Genomic DNA, 19,290 nt, shown 5'->3' on the forward strand with positions numbered 1-19,290 from the left:
ACACGATCCTTTTATGCTTACAAAACTAGCTGTATTATAAATACAGTGGGCTAAATTTTTCACTCATCAGACTGATATTCACTGGTAGGTTTTTATAGGAGAATATAGTTGAGTTGTGTATTCAAGTATTAGCAATTGCTGGATTCTAATGAATTTTTCCAGTAGGCTATACAATGTATGTAAACAAAGGGCAGTAGCTAGCATGGCACTTGGCATCTTTTTATGCGTCACAAAAAGGGTATATTTTTTATTATTTTTTTGTAATCAAATTGCAACAAAAAATTATGTCTAGGTCGGCTTGAAAATGAAATTTCATGCCAAAACAAAACAAAAAAATACATATTTTAAAAGCTACAATCAAAGCACTGAAAATCGAAGTACTGATACCTGAACTTCCGGTTGTGCTTTATTTAAATCTTTAAAAAATAATAATGAAATAAAAATCAGTTCACAGACGAAATATCTCCATTTTTTTCCTCAGGACTGACTAACGACAAGTAAGTTTTTATGAAAAAGTAACATTACATGACGTACAATCGTCATTTAAACTCCGATATGTGCAGTACAACTTAACTTTGCTAGATACTGGACGCGTTACTAATGACGTCATAACAAATAGTTAAGTACCTTACAATAGCGGGAAATTTTGAAAAACGACGTCTATAATTCTACACAGCAAATAGAAACTTATGTCAACGCTACAGGTAAATAAGTAAAGTATAAACTGCAGTTTCGACAATTTTCAGTAGTGTTTATATTATTAAAACCTAGAAATTTAGGGTACTGAGAGTTGTCATAGTAATCGTGCTGGCAGCTAGCAAAACTAGCTAGCTAAAAGACACTAGCGAGACAACAGGCTTTTTAAAAGGACATAGAGTACAGTATTATTTTTGTATTAGATTTAAACAATGTTGTTTTTGACCTACCTTCACATCTCTCCTGAAGATGGCGACAAACACTGGAAATAGTTGGACAACAACTATCATCATCAATACGTCCCTGCAGGTGAGTAGGATGAAGTACTATACATTTGCAGAATATATAATCGAACTACGGTAATTTTCATGTTTAATGATTTGCTGTGGTTGATGAAATATGTCAATTTTGTGAATTTCTTCTTGGAACTTTATCTTTTTGTGATTGCCCCTTTAGAGTCAAGTATCAGGAAAATGTTGTGCAATATTTAAAAAAAAAAAACACTGGTCATACAATTACCTATAATTCACAATAGCTTAACATATTTTGAACACAAATATACAGAAATTTATTTATTTATACTGCTACATAAAACGTTAAACTTTCTTTATGTCTCAAAGACTGGTTGTTATTGTGAGTCTCTTACGTTTATTAACAATAAGAGAGACCTTTGTGGAAATATATTTTAAAAAATTTAATTGAATTCTTTCAAACATTAATTTCTATACTATATGATAGAAAATGGAATGTCTGGTTATTTAAATGTATTTTGTCTTTTCGAAATGTCATTATTGTTCAAGTAAAAATAAATGTACTTTAATACTGTACTTCATTATTTAGCAGTTGCACCTTGTTGGAGTTTTGCATTCATAATTCTAAAGTCTTTTTACTTCAATGTCCTGTATTTTACAGAGCCGGCCCTGGGTTACTAGGTGCCGTAGGCAAAAGTGTAGCTAGAAGCCCCCACGCCCGAAAAAACTTTTTTTTTTAGCTATTGTAAATTTTGTTTTTTCACAACTTAAAGGGTGTACAGTTTAAAGCCAAATACTGTGGGAAAGCTATTATATCTAAATAAAAACGAATAGCAAATTATCCTTATAGCACTTGTTGCATGTTGTTCATATAGTAACCCAAGCATGTTCATTTCATTTTCTTAAAGAAATAGCCATAGAATTCCCAACACTTTTCACCTCTTGGTTTCAAGACCATTTGATAGCTGCATATAGCAAATGAACCACAATGAAGCTTTGAATCTAGGCCTGCAGCTATCGATTATTTTAGTAGTCGATTAATCGATGAACTAGTTAGTTCGAATAATCAATTAATCGGACTTTAAATACCTGACCTGAGCCTCAAACGGTATAAAAAATAAATGAGGATATATGTGCAACAAAAGAACAATTGACTAACTTACATAGCAAAAGTCCGCTAGTTTAAATGTAATAAAATGCCGATGTTTTTTTTACAATGCTCTTAACAAATAGCTCAAATACATATTCCCACAAAAAATGGCAAACTGTACCTTTAAACTAAATTATGAATGCATTAAAAAAACATTAGTTCAAACAAAAACTTAGCTTATGTTGGTCTTAACAGGGAGCAACTGGATTCAGCTGAAATGAGGCCGACTAGAGGGCAGCAGATCAACCCAAATCAGTAGAACTAAATGCACACACTTTCAGAACAAACCATTACAACGCCACTTTAATTAAATGAATACTTGAGGCAGAAAAATTTAATCCGAATATTTTTTTTCTAATTGAATACTCGAGTTAATCGATTGATCGTTGAAGCACTATTTGAATCAATTGGATGTAAAGCATCATTCATCAATAAGCTTCATTTGGCCGTATTTCTTCAGTTACCGTTCTAGTTGTTTCATTAATTGCAAGTTATGCTACTTGGTTTGTTGTTTCTGTGATAATTTTAGTTTTGTTCCGAAACTGTAACTTTGTATGACCTTTGACCTTTGATTTGAACTGTTCCCACCTGCCTCGTGAGTGTCACAAAATAGCAGATGGCTATTCCAATCCTGGTAGGAAACGGCAAATAGTTTTTATATGTATCCTATTGAACTGGACTTCAAAACGGGAAGCATAGCACGAGTTTTTGTTCCCCTGAAAACAATTTGGCGCCTCCTCCACTAGATGGCCCCCTATGCAACTGGCTAATTAGCTTGTATGTCTATTTAAAACATTGATGTAACTTAAAAAAAAAGTCTTTTTTTTTTTCAAAATTTAACCACTTTTGCCGGTGTTTGAATAAGGAGATGACTCTATTCAATACTTATTTGAGTCAAACAAAATGTGCCAATCAAATTCCAATACTTGTTACTGTGTAACTTTTTTTCAGAGCCATGAAACCATCCGGATGCTTCAAGCGCAACGGCACAAAATCCGACTGTCAGACAGCGTAGAGTTGGACTCTTTTGTTTTTCCTCAGTCTGGTATAACAAGAATATATTACATATTATAGAATTGGTGTAAAATAGGAACTGTTTGCCTGTTACTTTTTTTTTGGGCATAGGTACCGCGTTCAAGCTTGTGGAGCCGGAAAAAGTCAAAGACCAGTCAATCCTCGTAGAGCAAATCCAGAAGTTTGTGGCGCTCCACCAGAATTCTTTCGTGCTATTCTATTCTCCTTTCAACAGGGAAACACAACAGAAAATGTTGTCATTCATCCAGGAAAGGTACATCAAAATCACAGTGTTGGGGTTGTCTAAAGTTTTCAAATGTATGAGACAAAGTCAACTAATTTAATACCTTATGTTCCAAAAAAAAAAAAAAAAAATCATACCTGTCCTGTTCAGATGCTTAGACACTGAGAATAGGAGTCTGAGTGTCCTTATGGTCTGAACAGTTTTAATGTATCATATGGGAGTTTTTATATACTCCCATTATGGTTGTTCATTATGTTTTATTTATTAGGAGAAATCAGCGGACAGGAAGGGGTTATGGGGGAACAGAAAGGAAAGAAGCAGACAAAAGAGGAGAAAAAAAAAGACAAAAACAAGAAATGTAGTATTACACACCTATGCTACCTATGAATAGTGGCGCTATCGTTAGCTAATTATATTTACCCGTGAACACCGTGGGGAAACTGATAACTGAGGAAGGGAAGTGGTGTAAAAAAAAAAAAAAGAAAAAAAAAAGACGTGATTAGGCAGGGTGAAGCATACGCAATTTAGCAATGTGAGGTGGAGAACCCAATATTATCTACATCACCTGTAAGTGTGGATATGTGTCTGCATGGAGCTGCGCCGCACGACGTGTCCAGCACAGGCAGGCGAGCACGCTGACCACTAAGCCAAAATCCCAGGCTAGCAGCTCTAGCTGCCAGCGCTCACTCTTGAAGGCATCGGGAGGGAGGTTTCTATGTACCGCAGCAACAGACAGACGTGCACCCGTTACACTCACAATCCAAAACCTTCACTGTCGGTCCGGGTCACGGCACCAATGTAACTGGTCTGTATGGAGAGGCGGCGCACGACGCGATCAGTCCCCCTCATTCGTTCAGCACGGTAGGCGAGGGCGCTGACCACTAGGCTAAAAGCCCAGGCTAGCAGCTTTAGTTGCCTGCGCACCCTCTTGAAGGCATCGGGAGGGAGGTCTCTGCACTGCACACAACATGCCCACGTGCATTCGTTACATTTGTTGACATCCTATTCTATGCTACCTGATCACTAATCCTGGCACCGACAATCTCTCTACCTGAGTGTGTAATTGCACCCAATCATGCATGACCCCAATCAGAAGTGGACCCTGGTACTACCTGAGCCAATCAAGGGGGGGGGGGGGGGGGGGGGGGGGTGAGTGAAGCACAACCCTACCCCGCAGCTCTAGCAAAGGGGCCTCCATCATCCCCTGGGACCCCGGGTGGTCATCCAGTCCATATGTGTCCCCATTAACCAGCCCTCGGGAAAGGGACGAGGGGATGCACCGCCATGCGCTCCCGCCACCACCCGCCCACCCAGATCTTCAGCCACCGCCGCAACCCCTCAACCCACACGGCACTCTGGAAAGGATCCCCACCTGAAGGGGGCAACACCCCGCTAGCGACCAGCCGGTGATCCACGCCAGCGCCCAAGAAGGATGCCCAGGTACAAAACAGATTGGAGGGCGGAAACGGGAGATCGCTGAGCAGCCGTCGCGGGACCCAAGCCCCAATCCCACCCCCACCCGGCAACCCCGCCATATAGAAACGTGTGGGACCCACCTACAATCTCACCTCAAATTTGAGTTTCAATTAATGGTTAGGATTTGAAGACACTTCAAAACTCCAAACTATTCCGCATAGGGGCGCAGTGGGTGATGGATTTCATTCCAACAAAAAATATGACACCTTTTCACCAATCTGGTGTTTTACAAGTGTAATCAGTTGAGTGCAGTCAGGTGCTGCTTGTTTAAGCAGAAACTTCATTGGATAAACTGTATGTGGTTGATTGGTAGGAACAAAAATACCTGGACCCATAGCGGCCCTTGAGGAATGGTTTAGACACTCCTGTTTTAAAATGTTTACCGAATTTTTGCACTATTAACTAATATGAGCAAAATGACTAGAAGTACCCCGTCCGCCATTGCTGAGGTGTGCCGCCTGCAGCACACTGTCAGCAGCAGCTAACTTTACTGTTTACATTGACTGACGCTGGGCTGCTAATGGCAGCCACACTAGAGCGTGATGTCCACAAATCTCTACTCGGATTAGTCAATAAATTGCATCGGAGTATAAGGCGTACCTTCAATAAATGGCTATTTTAAAACGCTTTTCATACATAAAACGCGTCGGATTATAATGTGCAATAGTAGTAGTGGTTGGCGTTGCGTTGTGCACCCACTAAATTGAGCTGCATTAAAGGGATTGTCATGCCATGATTAACCAATCTTGATCCATATGTAAAGCGCACTGTCGGCTTTTGAGGACATTGAAGGCTTCTAGGTGTGACTTATAGACAGCAGGAAATACGGTAATTGTTGTTGTTAAAATGAGGGTACAAACCAGGATCAGCATTTTGAAATGGGGTTGGAAGATGATGTTGGAGTTTCAAACCGGGATTATTCATTCATAGATTTTTAAAAATTACTGTTTTGTTGGATTGCAAATATGCAGTATATTGCATTTTAAAAACTCATGATTTTTGTTTTTGTAGATTCTTCGGCAGTAAACTCTACATTTTACCCGTGCGAAACAATGATGAAATTATCAATGGAATGCTGACAATCGCAAAGGTAAGTCTACAACTCTTTATTCCCATCACCCCCCCCCCCCCCCAATTACATATTGGAGATGTCCAAGGTCCATTCAGGTGATCGGAAATCGGGCCTGATCAGCATCCAATTTTGAATGGGATGGCTGGCAACTATCGTTCGGGATAATAATCAACAAATGGTGTATCTCACATGCTATCATGTAAAGTCAAAGGAAATACATATTGCCTTTTTTTTGTCCGCAGGCTACGACCAAGCCTCACGTGGATTGCATTTTGAACAGAATGGCTACCATTCGGTCGGAGATTCTCGATATAAGCCCCGTGTTGGAGATGTACAAAAAGCTCACTAAAGCACCAGAGTGAATGACAAACATGTAAAACTTTATTGTTCATGGATACAAAGCACTTGTGTCGACCCGGTGGGAGTTCTTTTCCTCCGAGATCTCTTCTACGCGCACAATGAGGCTCTCCATTAAGTCGAAGGTTACTAGCGCGCACTGCACAACCTGAGGTACAGTTCAAAGTTTAAAGAGTTAAAAAAAATAATAAGTTAGAGGATTTAAAGCACGTGTATGTGTTTTACCTGGTGTTGCACGTCCGGTGACATTTTGGATAACTTTTTCTGTTTGACTGTTTCACTTTGAAAGCATGTGTTAGTGCACTTTGACGCTCTGGCCGCTAGAGGGCAGAAATAACACAACTTTGAATAAAATAACTTCATGTGGAAAAAACTGGGACTGAAGTCTTACAAAAAGTAGTGCAAGTAGTAGTCTACCTCTGGCTTTGAGCTTGTGTTCATCTCTTAGTTCGCTCAGTTGAGACGTGTAATAAGCTCTTGACATGCTGATGCACACATGCAGCGTTCTGGTGTATTCATCCTTCATCCTGCTCACGCTTTCCCATACGTCTGACTGAAGATATGAAAAAGGTTATAGTGTGCATGCAAAGAAGGAGGATGTACATTAAAGGGGACCTACGTCGTTTCTCAGTCGGTTGTTTCGGATGAGAAGGTAGCGCAAAAGGTTCAAACTCTCCATGATTCTGGATGGATAAATTGAAATGGACATATTATTTGAAGCAGGTCCATTTGATAGCACCTTTAACGAAGGCTTACTTGTCCATGTTGTGAAGAATGTCAGTCTCTGCACCCTGCGGCAAACTCAACACCAGGCCCAAAAGCGGCACAAATTCCGACCCCAGGAACCAACTGGTGGCGTTGCCTGGCTATAACGTAATAAGGCATTGACTCTCAATACAGCTGTAGTTTTTTTCTTAACTATGTTTGATTTATTAGGAGAAAGCAGCAAAGAGGAAAGGGTTCTGGGGGGACAGAAAGGATGGAATCAGACGGAAGAGAAAAACAAACAACAACGAGGAATACATTATTAGACGCCTATGATACTTATGAACAGTGGTTCTTAACATGGGTTCGATCAAACCCCAAGGGTCTGGTGAGTAAGTCTAAGGGGGTTGGCGAAGGTTATGACACACATGGCCTCATTTTCGTACACTGACTAAAGGCAAAGTGTCGTTTTAGACTAAGTTTTGTACTGGTTTGCCCCCCATTTACAAGCTTACTGTAATTCAATTTTGTTCATCTGCTAGCCCTCTATCTAATGGGAGGAGAAACTGGTTTGCTCAGTGGAAGGTTGACCTTTACTTGGTACGAGGAAGTATGAAAAAAAAAAAATAGATAAATAAATAAAACATTTGCGCATTTACATTTGCATATTTTACACTATAATAATAGTATGAGATTCAAGGATGCAACACTAAAATCAGAACGTAGACATGAAAAAAATTCAATCAAAATTCACTCAGGTATTAGCTTACTATTGCTTAGCTATATTGGTTTTGAATTTGAACAAAATTTGCTTTATTATGTGATTCCAAAGGGTTCTGTGTATGCAATTGTAAAACCTGTGGGGTTCAGTACCCTTTGCAAGGTTAAGGACCACTGATGAACATTGTGGTGCTGTCGTTAGCTAATTGTATTTGCCCAGTGACACCATGTTAGGGGCATGATAACCGAGGAGAAAGAGGAGGGAAGGTGAGTCAAAAGAAGACATAAATAGGTGGGGTGGAGTGTACACAATTTAGCAATGTGAGGTGAGGAATCCATCCATCCATTATCTACCGCTAAATCTGGGGTCGGGTCGAGTAGCTGGGGCAGCAGCTTTGGCAGGGAAGCCCAGACTTCCCTCTCCCCAGCCACTTCCACCAGCTCCTCCAGCACGATCCCAAGGCGTTCCCAGGCCAGCCGAGACACATAGTGTATCCAGTGTGTCCTGGGTCGTCCCCAAGGCCCAAGGCCCAAGGCCTCCCGCCGTTGGAACATGCCCAGAACACCTCTCCAGGGTCCAGGAGGCATCCGAACCAGATGCCCGAGCTACCTCAGCAGGCTCCTCTCAACGCGGAGGAGTAGCAGCCCAACCCTGAGTCCCTCTTGGATGACCGAGCTTCTCACCCTTGTGATGAAAGCGAAGAATCGAGTATTATCTAAATCACATGTGAGTGTGAACATGTTGATATCCTATTCTATGCTACCTGATGGCTAATCCTGGCATGGACAATCTCCATACCTGAATGTGTCTAATTGCACCCAATCATGCATGAACCCAAAGAGACATGCAATAGTTCTGCAGAATAGTAGAAATGCTGCGCTGGGGCCAACTCATGGCCCCGGCAGAGCCCCAGGCAATCAGGGTAGAAGCAAGCGCGGCTCACCCCTCCTCCCACAGCTCCGGCAATGGGGCAACTGTCATCCCCATGGGACCCAGGGTGGTCCTCTAGATCATCCGCGCCCCAATTAACCCTGAGGATAGGGATGAGGGGACGCGCCACCGCCCTCCATGCCAGCCCACACCACCCAGACTCCCAGCCACCACTGCAACCCCCAACCAACGCGGGACCCCACGGCCCACTAGGCCTGGTGCAGGAAAGGATCTGCACCTGGAGAGGGCAAGACCGTGCCACCCAGCTGGCGCCCAGCCGACAATCCTTGTTGAGAACTAAGGAGGATGCCTGGCTAGAAAAGAGAGAGGAAGGCAAAACCCGGAGAACGCAAAGAAGCCGCCACCTCTGTAACCCTACCATGGGAGCCCCGCCATCTAGAAAAGTGTGGGACCCACCTATCACCCTATTACTGTGGCTTCCATGTCCCCAATTGGCAGCCACTAAACAGCACCGTGATTGGGTTGTGTTGGGAGTGGAGTGTATGCATTAAAATAAAAAAGTACAGCTATTGTATTGCCTAGCATATAGCATATATATAGCATAGCACTAGCACACTGTATGAAATGAAAGGTATCTCACCGCCATGGAGAATTCGACTTGATTTCTAATGTTCTTCACAATGTAACCTTCCACTCCTGGATGATTGCTGGTTTTTAGCAAGCATCTATTGTTTTTAAAAAGAGATGGAAATCAAGATTTAGTGTTCCAAAAATATTTGACAAGTCTAGGGATGACAACTTGCCTGAAGAGTTTGTGCTTTGCTTCGGTGTCTTGTTTATTAATGAGGAGCTGGAGGACCTTCAGCCCACTTTCTCTCTGTTGTGCACGTTATATTGACTGTTTGATTATGTCATAGTTACTGTAAATTCACGACAGCGATGATGCTCACCAGATGTTTCATAGGACAGTCGGTCAGAACTTGCAGCAGGCTCTGTAAAATGTGACATCGTTCCTCAATAGTATTACTAACCAGAAAATGCAATTTCTAGAGCAATTGCGATGTAGCTTTGCTTTGATGGTTGGTATTTCGGGTCACTTCCTGGTTGATTTTGGACAATTTCGGAGAGACAGCGAGAACAAAAAGTGGTATTTGGTATGTGGCAAAACAGATTTTGGTATTTGGCAATTGTTTTTTGCCATGTGGCATTTTTGGGGGGATGTGGCGAAATTGATTTTGCCATGTGGCATTTTTTTGGTATGTGGTAAAATGGATTTTTGTATGTGGCATTTTTTTTTTGGTATGTGCCAAAACGGATTTTGGCGTGTGGCGTTTTTTTTTTTTTTTTTTTTGCCATTTGGCTTTTTTTTTGGTATATGCTAAAATGGATTTTTGTATGTGGTATTTTTTTGCTATGTGGCAAAATGCATTTTGCCATGTGGCTTTTTTTTTTTTTGGTATGTGGTACAATGGATTTTTGTATGTGACATTTTTTTTTTTGTATGTGGCAAAATAGATTCTGGTATGTGGCTTTTTTTTTTTTTTTTTTGGTATATGGCATTTTTGCAGGCCATTCACGTCCATGCCATTAGCGGCTATGAACGTCCAAATTTTCCCATTCATTTTGAATGGCAGAAAAACATGTGTTGCTGTTATTTTTGACCATACACTTAGCATTACAGCACATTGACAAACAACTGACACCCAAGTAAGGCCATGCCATTGGGGGCTGTGCACGTCCATGCCATGGATACCAATGTAATTACAATTATTCCTACATACCGAAATCCATTTTGCGACATACCAAATAAAATTTCCACATGCAAAAAATGGCACATGTCAAAATACATTTTGCCACAAGGCAAAAAAAATGCCACATGGCAAAAAGAAAAAATCCACAGACCAAAATACATTTTGCCGCATACAAAAAAAAAAAAAAAAGACACATGCCAAAATCAATCTTGCCACATGCCACATACCTCTTTTCCACACTAAGCCACACGATTGCTAACCGTCATATGCTATTGTTTAGCCACAACTGGATTCATTATATTATTACTATTCATCCTTCACACAGCTGATGGAAACAAATATTGTTTAATCCATCTGCAGGCGACGGGGAGATTAATTTTTGATTGATTGATGATTGTAAGACACTAGCGCTGCAGCTATCGATTATTTTAGTAGTCGATTAATCGATGAACTAGTTAGTTCGAATAATTGAGTAATCGGATAAGGAACATAAAAAATTAAAATACCTGAGCTGAGCCTCAAACGGTAAAAATAAATAAAATAAATAAATAAATGAATAATGATCTAAGTACAACAAAAGAACAATTGGCTTACTTACATAGAAAAAGTCCGCTAACTTAAACACTATAAAATGCTAAGTTTTTATTTTTACAATTCTCTTAAATGGTTCAGGCAATATACCTATAAACTCAATTACAAATACATTAAAAAACATTAGCTCAAACAAAAGCTTACGTTGGTCTTAACAGGGAGCAGCTGGATTCAGCCATGTGAAATGAGGCAGACCAGAGGGCAATGTATCCACCCTAATCAATAAAACGAAATGCAAACACTTTCAAAATAAACCATTACAATGCCACTTCAATTAAATGAATACTCGAAGCAACAAAATTTAATTCGAATATTTTTTTCTAATCGAATGCTCAAGTTAATTAATTGTTGCAGCACTATAAGACACTGTGCGGGTGTGCTTTGGTCCTCATGGAAAATGCAGTCTTCCTTAAGGCAAAACACTCACGCTTTTGTCCACCGCCGTCGCTAAACCCACCAAAACTGAAAAGCTACTAAGTGTTGCTTTAAATGTTTCATTTAATTAATTAAAATGAGAATTAAATGAATAGAGTGTCATTAAATATGTCAATTAAATAAAATAGGAGTTAAATAAATAAAAGTAAACAACACGCTTAAAAGACGTTTTTGACATAGTCCCACCTGCTTTACGTCATAAAAGCTTTTCACAGCCAGCAAAGTTGCTGGCAGGCTATTATCTTGCACTTTCTGCAGGCTTTTTTCAAACAGTGCCTGTGAGGGGGGAAAAGCCATACAGTTAAACCCAACATTACCTTTACATGTCTTCTTTTTCAACCTTACCAGTCCTTTGAGTACGTGTGACTCCTTTTTGCTGGCAAAAACAGACGATGTGTATTTTTAGTCTTGAAAAATGCTGCTTTCTTAGTACTGTTTAAGCCTGGCGGTGTGGCAAGAAATGTATGTTTTGGCCCGCCAGGCTTATAAAGAACTGAGGGAAACCCTGAGTTTGTTGCGTACCTACTGAGCAGCTGATGAACATATTTCACGTTGTTCCAGAGGACGAATTCTGGGCTGGGGAACAAAATTGGTAGAGGTTTTCAAAATAAAGGCAGATGAAACGAGAGGTGTGAAAAAATATCAAAATGGTGATATGTCGTGATTTGGGGTGGGAACCTCTGAGTGGCTCACGATAGGATTTGCAATAAAAGGGTCGTGATAACGATATGGCGATGCAACAATTATCAATTCATGGGTTAGCAAGTGTCACCTGAACACGACAGGGAACCGTTCTGCATCCAGCAACTTGACAAATACGAGATACGCCAGGCAGCCTTTGGACTCGTCTAGCTGTTTTTTTTCCATCTGGATGTTCTTCCCCATTGTGCTGAAGAACAGGATTTCTGCCACCGACTCTTGAATGGCAGCTAAAGTATCCTGACAGATGAAACCGCATGTTCACGGAGTGGAAATTAAACCCTCTGTATCTTGACTCACCATTATGTGGACCGCAAAGAGCCACATGTGTGACGTTCTTCTCCCTGGAGTCAGGAGAGCTTCCAGTAAAGGTTCTCTGAGGCTTTTCATGCAGCTGTGTAGTGGAAACAACAACATTCACAATGGGGTCACGGTTATATCTCGATACTTTTACGGAAACGTACAAGTTGAGCAGTTCTGTCTTCATCTCTCGGCACTCTTGTCCTCCGTTGTTCCTCACTGCCTCCGTGAAAGTCTTGGTTAAGACGGACAAGGCATGGCAGCTGCGACCCAGTCCCATCAGATCGTCTTCTTCCTGCTTTTCGGTGTACGGTACTGGCAGCCGGCTGAGTTGCTTGTGGAGGACCGTCAGCGCAGAGCCCAGCGAGGACGCCTGATTCTCCTTCAGCCTCAGCAGCCCTGTTTGACCATAGAGCACTTTGTCACCTCGCACAGAAGGGGGAGCCAGATAACTGGATCAAAAGTACCTGTCTGAAGATGTGGAACCACTACCACTATGGTCTCTGGATCAGAATCTTCCACGATGTTCAGCAAGTTCTGGAGAACTTCATCTGGTCTGCAGGTCTACACAATAGAATGAAGGTAGATGTTATACAGTATATCTCCACAATTAATGTCACACCTTACCAGTGTCCCTAGCATGAAAACAACATATCTGAGAGTCGCAATTTATTTACAGATATATCCCCACTACTCCCTGATACAGGCCAGCATACGGTGTGGCATGCCGGACATCAGTTTGTCCTCTGAGCTCATCTTGGACCAGGCAGCTCATATGTTCCTGGTCAGAGTGCCTTCAGACGTTCCTGTTCTTGTTAATCTCTTCTTGGACGATCGATCACAGATTTTCTGTTTGCGACAGCTCGGAGCTGTTCCCGGCCACTCGTCCTTCTCCAAGATTGCCGGGAATTACAATTGGCACCACTTCTGCGTCTTGCGAGCTCAATTTACCGGTACGCTGTCTGTTGAAATATGGCCCTGGACATGTTTGTCAGAAGTTTGGTAGGAGGCCCTTTTATTCTCCTATCGGGTTATCGCAGATGTCACCATCTTGCAGTACTAAGTCCTCCATGTAGTACAGTACCACGTGTAGGAAATCCTGAGCAATATGTATTAGCTGTGGTTGAGTATAATACTTTTATCGCATGGCTAGTTCCTCTATTTGTCTCAAAATTTTGGCGACCTCCAAAGTCACTCTGCCAGTCATGATATAATCCGGCCGGAAGCTACTTCCCTCGCCTTTGTTGCCGTAAGGACTCAACCTGCTCGCATGGTTTTCGATCGAGTCCCCTTGTTACACAAGAAATCCATCCATCCATCATCAACTGCTTAATCCAGGGTAGGGTCGCGGGGGCAGCAGATTTAGCAGGGAAGCCCAGACTTCCCTCTCCCCAGCCCCTTCAACCAGCTGCTCCGGCGGGATCCCAAGGTGTTCCTAGGCCACCCGAGAGACACAGTCTCTCCAGCGTGTCGTGGGTCATCCCTGGGGCCTCTCGCGAGTGGGACATGCCCAAAACACCTCTCCAGAGAGGCGCCACCTAAACAGGCTCCTCTTAACGCGGAGCAATAGCAGCTCGACACCAAGTCCCTCCCGGATGACCGAGCTTCTCATCCTACCTCTAAAGGAGAGCCCGGACACCGTGCGGAGGGAGCCCATTTCGGCCACTTGTATACGGGATCTTGTTATTTCGGACACGACCTACAGCTCGTGACCATAGGTGAGGGTAGGAACGTAAATCGACTGGTAAATCGGGAGCTTCGCCTTTCGGCTCAGCTCCTTCTTCACCACTATGGACCCATGCAGAGTCCGCATCACTGCAGATGCTGTCAATCTCCCGCTCCCTCCTACCCTCACTCGTTAACAAGAGTGCAAGAATGTTGACCTCCACTTAGGGCAGGATCTCATCCCCAACACGGAGAGGGCACACCACCCTTTTCCAACTGAGGACCATGGTCTCAGATTTGGAGGTGGTGATCCTCATCCCAACTGCTTTACACACGGCTGCTAACCGCTCCAGTGAGAGTTACACAAGAAAACAGCCACTTATTTTAAGGAGTAGGAGAGATAGTAAGAGCCTTGTGAAGAGCTTTTGTAGTTTTGGGGAGAGTAGAATAGCTTTTTTGTTGTTGTTGTGAACTTCTGTTCCTCACAAACGTACATCAAGATATCATATAGCTTAGCAATTGGATGTGTAAGAGCCATTTTTCCGGTGTCCCAAACCTCCAAGAAAGGTCATTTATCAAGGTTTCCTTGACCGTGATTTATATGTCTCTGTCCACCGAACAGCGTGCTATCAGTACGCTGGCACCCCTGCTATTTGATGCGAACAGAATTTGCCTCTGCCGCAGAGAAAGCACCCCTCCCAGAGGTGTTCAGAATCGCACCTTTCAAACTGAATTTCCTGAGCCTCAAGTTTTGTAGAAGATTTTGGAAGACGTTTTGCGTACTTCTGATAATAGTAATAATTTTTTAAAATTAGATAACCTTTAAAAGGTACTGGAAAATTGGTCTTGAAAGTCGTTATTAAGTGCTTGAATTTGGACCTGAAGAAGGTGTACGAACCCTGAATTAATGAAACAACCGGAACAGTAACGGACGAAAAATTAGCACAGAACATAAAATTTGACATTTATTTAGTGTCCTAGTGCCGCATTGCATGCTGGGAGGCATTGGGCACGGTAGCAATATGTTGTACAACAAAAGTTTTGACAGCAGGCGGCAGCAAAGGTTGTCCTGAGAGAAGTAAGGGATTACATTGAGCAGCGATGAGGGAAAATTTAGCTTCTTGAAGCCAATTGGTTCAAAGCTTCATGTTGGTTCATTTATTCTCAAGTGGTCTTAAAGCACCACAGGCCAACAACGTTGAGAATTCTATTGCTATTTGTGTAAGAAAATACAAATATATTTACAACCACATACCTACACCACCACAAAAAAACAGTATTTAAAAAAAAAAAATGGATATCGTAACGTACCATATCGTATCATGACCCTGGCATATCAAGGTGCGTCATATCATGAGTTGAAGTGTATAGTCCCATCGCTAGTTAAACCCACCGTGGTAATATGTAAGATTGCTGCTTGGACGTGTTCAGAAGTCTTCCTGGTGTTCAGCAATTCTTTCACAAGAGGTGCCAGGAGAACACAGCCCATGGACTTCACCACCATCTTAAGAAGACATTGTGAGAAGAAAATAATGATTCCAGATGTGATATACATAATTGCTTACCTGATTTTTGTCATCTTGAAGGAACGTCAGCAAACTGTAGCTGTCTTCCTGAGCGAGACACGCACATGCCAGGTCCTTAAAGTTCTGCCGGTCTTCTTGAGTCAGCTCCTCTTCAGGAGTATCTCTCTAGACAAATTGTTTAACACCTTGAAGTACCTCATGTGGTTTGAAGACATTTGGGAAAGTATTTACTACTTACCCATCGCTGAAGAAGTTCGTTCACCTGCCCCTCGGTCATCATAACAGCCACCTCTTTCCTCTCAGAAAATACTTTGACCACCATGTGTGTCAGAACTAAAACTCTTCCAGAAACCTCTTCTGAGAGGAGGAACCTTGACATAAACCTCTTATCTGCCTTGCGCTCTAAGAGGATTACTCACTGTGCTCACACATGTTATCCAAAGTATTCATATTGTATCAATGCTTTAGAATGATAAATGCTTTATTGAACTCTTTCCGTGTTATTGACGATGAGAGACGGCCAATCATGTGACTTTTATTCCCATTATTCATTCATTCTTTCTTCATCCATTCCAATATGTGTGTATGTATGTATACAGTCATGGATGAAATTATTGGTACCCCTGGAATTTTTCCAGAAAATACACAGTTTCTCCCAGCCATTAACGCAATTACAAAGTACAAATGTTTTCAGTATGAATCTGTTTATTTTTTGGGATTTGCATTGGAAAAACACAAAAAAGCTCAAGAGAAAAGCCAAAATGTACACAATTTTACACAGAATGCAAAAAACGGGCTGGTCAAAATTGTTGGCACCCTCAACTGAATATTTGGTTTCGTGCACCTCTGCGATGGAATTTTGGACCATTCTTCCTTTGCGAACTCCAGGTCTCTTAGATCTGAAGGGTGCCTTCTTGCAACAGCAATTTTGAGATCTCTCCATAGGTGTTCAATATGATTTAGATAAGGACACATCGATGGCCACCTCAGAATTCTCCAGCGCTTTGTCTCCAGCCATTTCTTCGTGCTGTTTTGGGTCATTGTCCTGTTGGATCACCCATGACCTCTGACGCAGACCCAGTTTTCTGACACTACATCCTACATTCCGGGCCAAAACATTTTGATGGTCTCCAGATTTCATGACTCCTTGCACACTGTCAAGGCACCTAGTGCCAGAGGCAGCAAAACTACCCCAAAACATCATTGGACCTCCCCACGTTTGACTATAGGCAATGTGTTCTTTACTTTGTCGGCCTCATTCTTTTATCTGGCACTGGGCTCTGGTCCCCAACCATTTCTTTGTGCTATTTGAGGTATGTTTTGGGTCATTGTCCTGTTGGAACACCTATGACCTCTGATGCAGACCCAGTTCTCTGAAACTACATCCTAGATTCCGGCCCAAAACATTTTGGTAGTCTCCATATTTCATGAATCCTTGCACACTGTTAAGGCACCCAGTGCCAGAGGCAGCAAAACTACCCCAAAACATCATTGGACCTCTCCATGTTTGACTATAGGCACTGTGTTCTTTTCTTTGTAGGCGTCATTCTATTTTCTGGCACTGGGCACTGGTCCCCAACCATTTCTTTGTGCTATTTGAGGTATGTTTTGGGTCATTATCCTGTTGGACCACCCATGACCTCTGACGCAGACCCGGTTTTCTGACACTACATCCTACATTGCGGCCCAAAACATTTTGATAGTGTCCAGATTTCATGACTTCTTGCACACTGTCAAAGCACCTAGGGCCAGAGGCAGCAGAACTACCCCAAAAAAATCATTGGACCTCCCCATGTTTGACTATAGGCACTGTGTTCTTTTCTTTGTAGGCCTCATTCTATTTTCTGGTACTGGGCGCTGGTCTCCAACAATTTCTTTGTGCTATTTGAGGTATGTTTTGGGTCATTGTCCTGTTGGAACACCCATGACCTCTGACGCAGACCCAGTTTTCTGACACTACATCCTATAGTCCAGCCCAAAACATTTTGATAGTCTCCATATTTCATGACTCCTTGCACACTGTCAAGGCACCCAGTGCCAGAGGCAGCAAAACTACCCCAAAACATCATTGGACCTCCCCACGTTTGACTATAGGCAATGTGTTCTTTACTTTGTCGGCCTCATTCTTTTTTCTGGCACTGGGCACTGGTCCCCAACCATTTCTTTGTGCTATTTGAGGTATGTTTTGGGTCATTGTCCTGTTGGAACACCTATGACCTCTGATGCAGACCCAGTTCTCTGAAACTACATCCTACATTCCGGCCCAAAACATTTTGGTAGTCTCCATATTTCATGACTCCTTGCACACTGTTAAGGCACCCAGTGCCAGAGGCAGCAAAACTACCCCAAAACATCATTGGACCTCTCCATGTTTGACTATAGGCACTGTGTTCTTTTCTTTGTAAGCGTCATTCTATTTTCTGGCACTGGGCACTGGTCCCCAACCATTTCTTTGTGCTATTTGAGCTATGTTTTGGGTCATTATCCTGTTGGACCATCCATGACCTCTGACGCAGACCCGGTTTTCTGACACTACATCCTACATTGCGGCCCAAAACATTTTGATAGTGTCCAGATTTCATGACTTCTTGCACACTGTCAAAGCACCTAGGGCCAGAGGCAGCAGAACTACCCCAAAAAAATCATTGGACCTCCCCATGTTTGACTATAGGTACTGTGTTCTTTTCTTTGTAGGCCTCATTCTATTTTCTGGTACTGGACGCTGGTCTCCAACAATTTCTTTGTGCTATTTGAGGTATGTTTTGGGTCATTGTCCTGTTGGAACACCAATGACCTCTGACGCAGACCCAGTTTTCTGACACTACATCCTATAGTCCAGTCCAAAACATTTTGATAGTCTCCATATTTCATGACTCCTTGCACACTGTCAAGGCACCCAGTGCCAGGAAAAATAATTAGGCCTACAAAGAAAAGAACACAGTGCCTATAGTCAAACATGGTGGAGGTCCAATGATGTTTTGGGGTTGTTTTGCTACCTCTGGACAACATCTTGAGTTGTTAGATTATTCCTATGTTTTACCGGTAGTTCAATGTATTAGGAAAGCTTGTTTTGCAAACAATTAAGGACTGAGTCTCAACTGAACAGGACAGGATCAAGATTGATTTTCTCCAGCCTAATGGAATGAGCAAGCTTTTCCACAAAGACGCTTTTTGGAGATTAAAAATGACTTTCCAGCATATTGCGATCAGCACAAAGGACACTAAGACTCAGCTCATCCCTGTGCCTGTGTTTGTATTTGTCTTACAATAGAAGGACAATCACTGACTTCCCGCTTAGTCTAGTCCTGATTTTCCATGAATGGGCGGCGGGTACGCGTGTTTGAACGACGGGATTTGGGTAGCATCTGCCGCTCTGTCGGCGCCGAACGTCGATGAAAGCGCCGCACAAAAGCCGCACGAAAGCAAATAATGCGCAGCTTGCCCTTCTTAATTAGGAGCTGACGAGGTCTTGTTTGCAGAATTCAAACACGAGTGCGAGTTGGATTACTTTGTCCTAGTTGGGGGGCAGGGTTAATAAATTGGTTCCTCTATAAATAGGGCAATCATTTATCTCATTGGCCAACTATAACGTGTTGGTTCCTTTTTAAAAAAAAAAAAAATCTTTTGAACAGTTACACCTTTTTTAAAACTACCGTATTGGCCCGGAAATATGACTGTGTTTTTTGCATTAAAATAAGACTGAAAAAGAGGGTGGTCGTTTTATATTCGCGGTCTAGACATTATAC

At 42.2% G+C, this 19,290-nt stretch overlaps 2 protein-coding genes and 1 long non-coding RNA gene across 7 annotated transcripts in view; 1 reads left to right on the forward strand and 2 right to left on the reverse strand.

Annotated features, from left to right (window-relative positions):
• LOC130918583 (uncharacterized) overlaps nt 1-581 on the reverse strand; it is a 34,457-nt gene extending 33,876 nt beyond the window's left edge. Inside the window, exon 1 of the long non-coding RNA XR_009063786.1 lies at nt 388-581. This is a non-coding gene — a long non-coding RNA (uncharacterized LOC130918583). The remainder of the gene's footprint in view (nt 1-387) is intronic.
• Nucleotides 1-6,656, forward strand: LOC130918582 (protein SPO16 homolog). 2 transcript variants are annotated; one of them, XM_057840399.1, is made up of 6 exons: nt 1-84; nt 946-1,005; nt 3,049-3,142; nt 3,223-3,385; nt 5,843-5,921; nt 6,146-6,656. In XM_057840399.1, exons 2-6 carry the CDS (start codon nt 946-948, stop codon nt 6,263-6,265), a joined length of 516 nt encoding a protein of 171 aa, XP_057696382.1. In that variant the 5' UTR covers nt 1-84; the 3' UTR covers nt 6,266-6,656. The 2 variants fall into 2 exon arrangements, with proteins under 2 accessions (XP_057696382.1, XP_057696381.1); XM_057840398.1 differs by lacking the exon at nt 1-84 and adding an exon at nt 167-704 and having other exon boundaries at nt 6,146-6,654.
• The window catches only part of LOC130918578 (glomulin-like), a 22,720-nt gene continuing 9,341 nt past the window's right edge, over nt 5,912-19,290 (reverse strand). Inside the window, exons 2-19 of one of the 4 annotated variants that reach the window (XM_057840393.1) lie at nt 15,783-15,901; nt 15,584-15,709; nt 15,412-15,522; nt 12,821-12,917; nt 12,518-12,752; nt 12,354-12,447; nt 12,127-12,293; nt 11,877-11,930; nt 11,700-11,730; nt 11,541-11,630; nt 9,528-9,569; nt 9,381-9,454; nt 9,218-9,302; nt 7,017-7,126; nt 6,880-6,943; nt 6,678-6,813; nt 6,486-6,580; nt 5,919-6,408 (exon numbers count right to left, since the gene is read on the reverse strand). In XM_057840393.1, coding sequence (XP_057696376.1) covers nt 6,292-6,408; nt 6,486-6,580; nt 6,678-6,813; nt 6,880-6,943; nt 7,017-7,126; nt 9,218-9,302; nt 9,381-9,454; nt 9,528-9,569; nt 11,541-11,630; nt 11,700-11,730; nt 11,877-11,930; nt 12,127-12,293; nt 12,354-12,447; nt 12,518-12,752; nt 12,821-12,917; nt 15,412-15,522; nt 15,584-15,709; nt 15,783-15,901 — 1,847 coding nt within the window. In that variant the 3' untranslated portion in view covers nt 5,919-6,291. Of the gene's footprint in view, nt 6,409-6,485; nt 6,581-6,677; nt 6,814-6,879; nt 6,944-7,016; nt 7,127-9,217; nt 9,303-9,380; nt 9,455-9,527; nt 9,570-11,540; nt 11,731-11,876; nt 11,931-12,126; nt 12,294-12,353; nt 12,448-12,517; nt 12,753-12,820; nt 12,918-15,411; nt 15,523-15,583; nt 15,710-15,782; nt 15,902-19,290 lie in introns of those variants that run through there. The other 3 variants (XM_057840394.1, XM_057840392.1, XM_057840391.1) reach the window with 3 other exon arrangements.

Source organism: Corythoichthys intestinalis, chromosome 7 (genome assembly GCF_030265065.1).
Source record: "Corythoichthys intestinalis isolate RoL2023-P3 chromosome 7, ASM3026506v1, whole genome shotgun sequence".
NCBI classification, from domain to species: domain Eukaryota; kingdom Metazoa; phylum Chordata; class Actinopteri; order Syngnathiformes; family Syngnathidae; genus Corythoichthys; species Corythoichthys intestinalis.

Excerpts from the sequence above, each read along its gene's own strand:
- LOC130918582 (XM_057840398.1), top strand. Across the intron at positions 1,006-3,048 it reads TCATCAATACGTCCCTGCAG|AGCCATGAAACCATCCGGAT; the intron begins GTGAGTAGGATG and ends ACTTTTTTTCAG. Across the intron at positions 3,386-5,842 it reads TTGTCATTCATCCAGGAAAG|ATTCTTCGGCAGTAAACTCT; the intron begins GTACATCAAAAT and ends TTGTTTTTGTAG.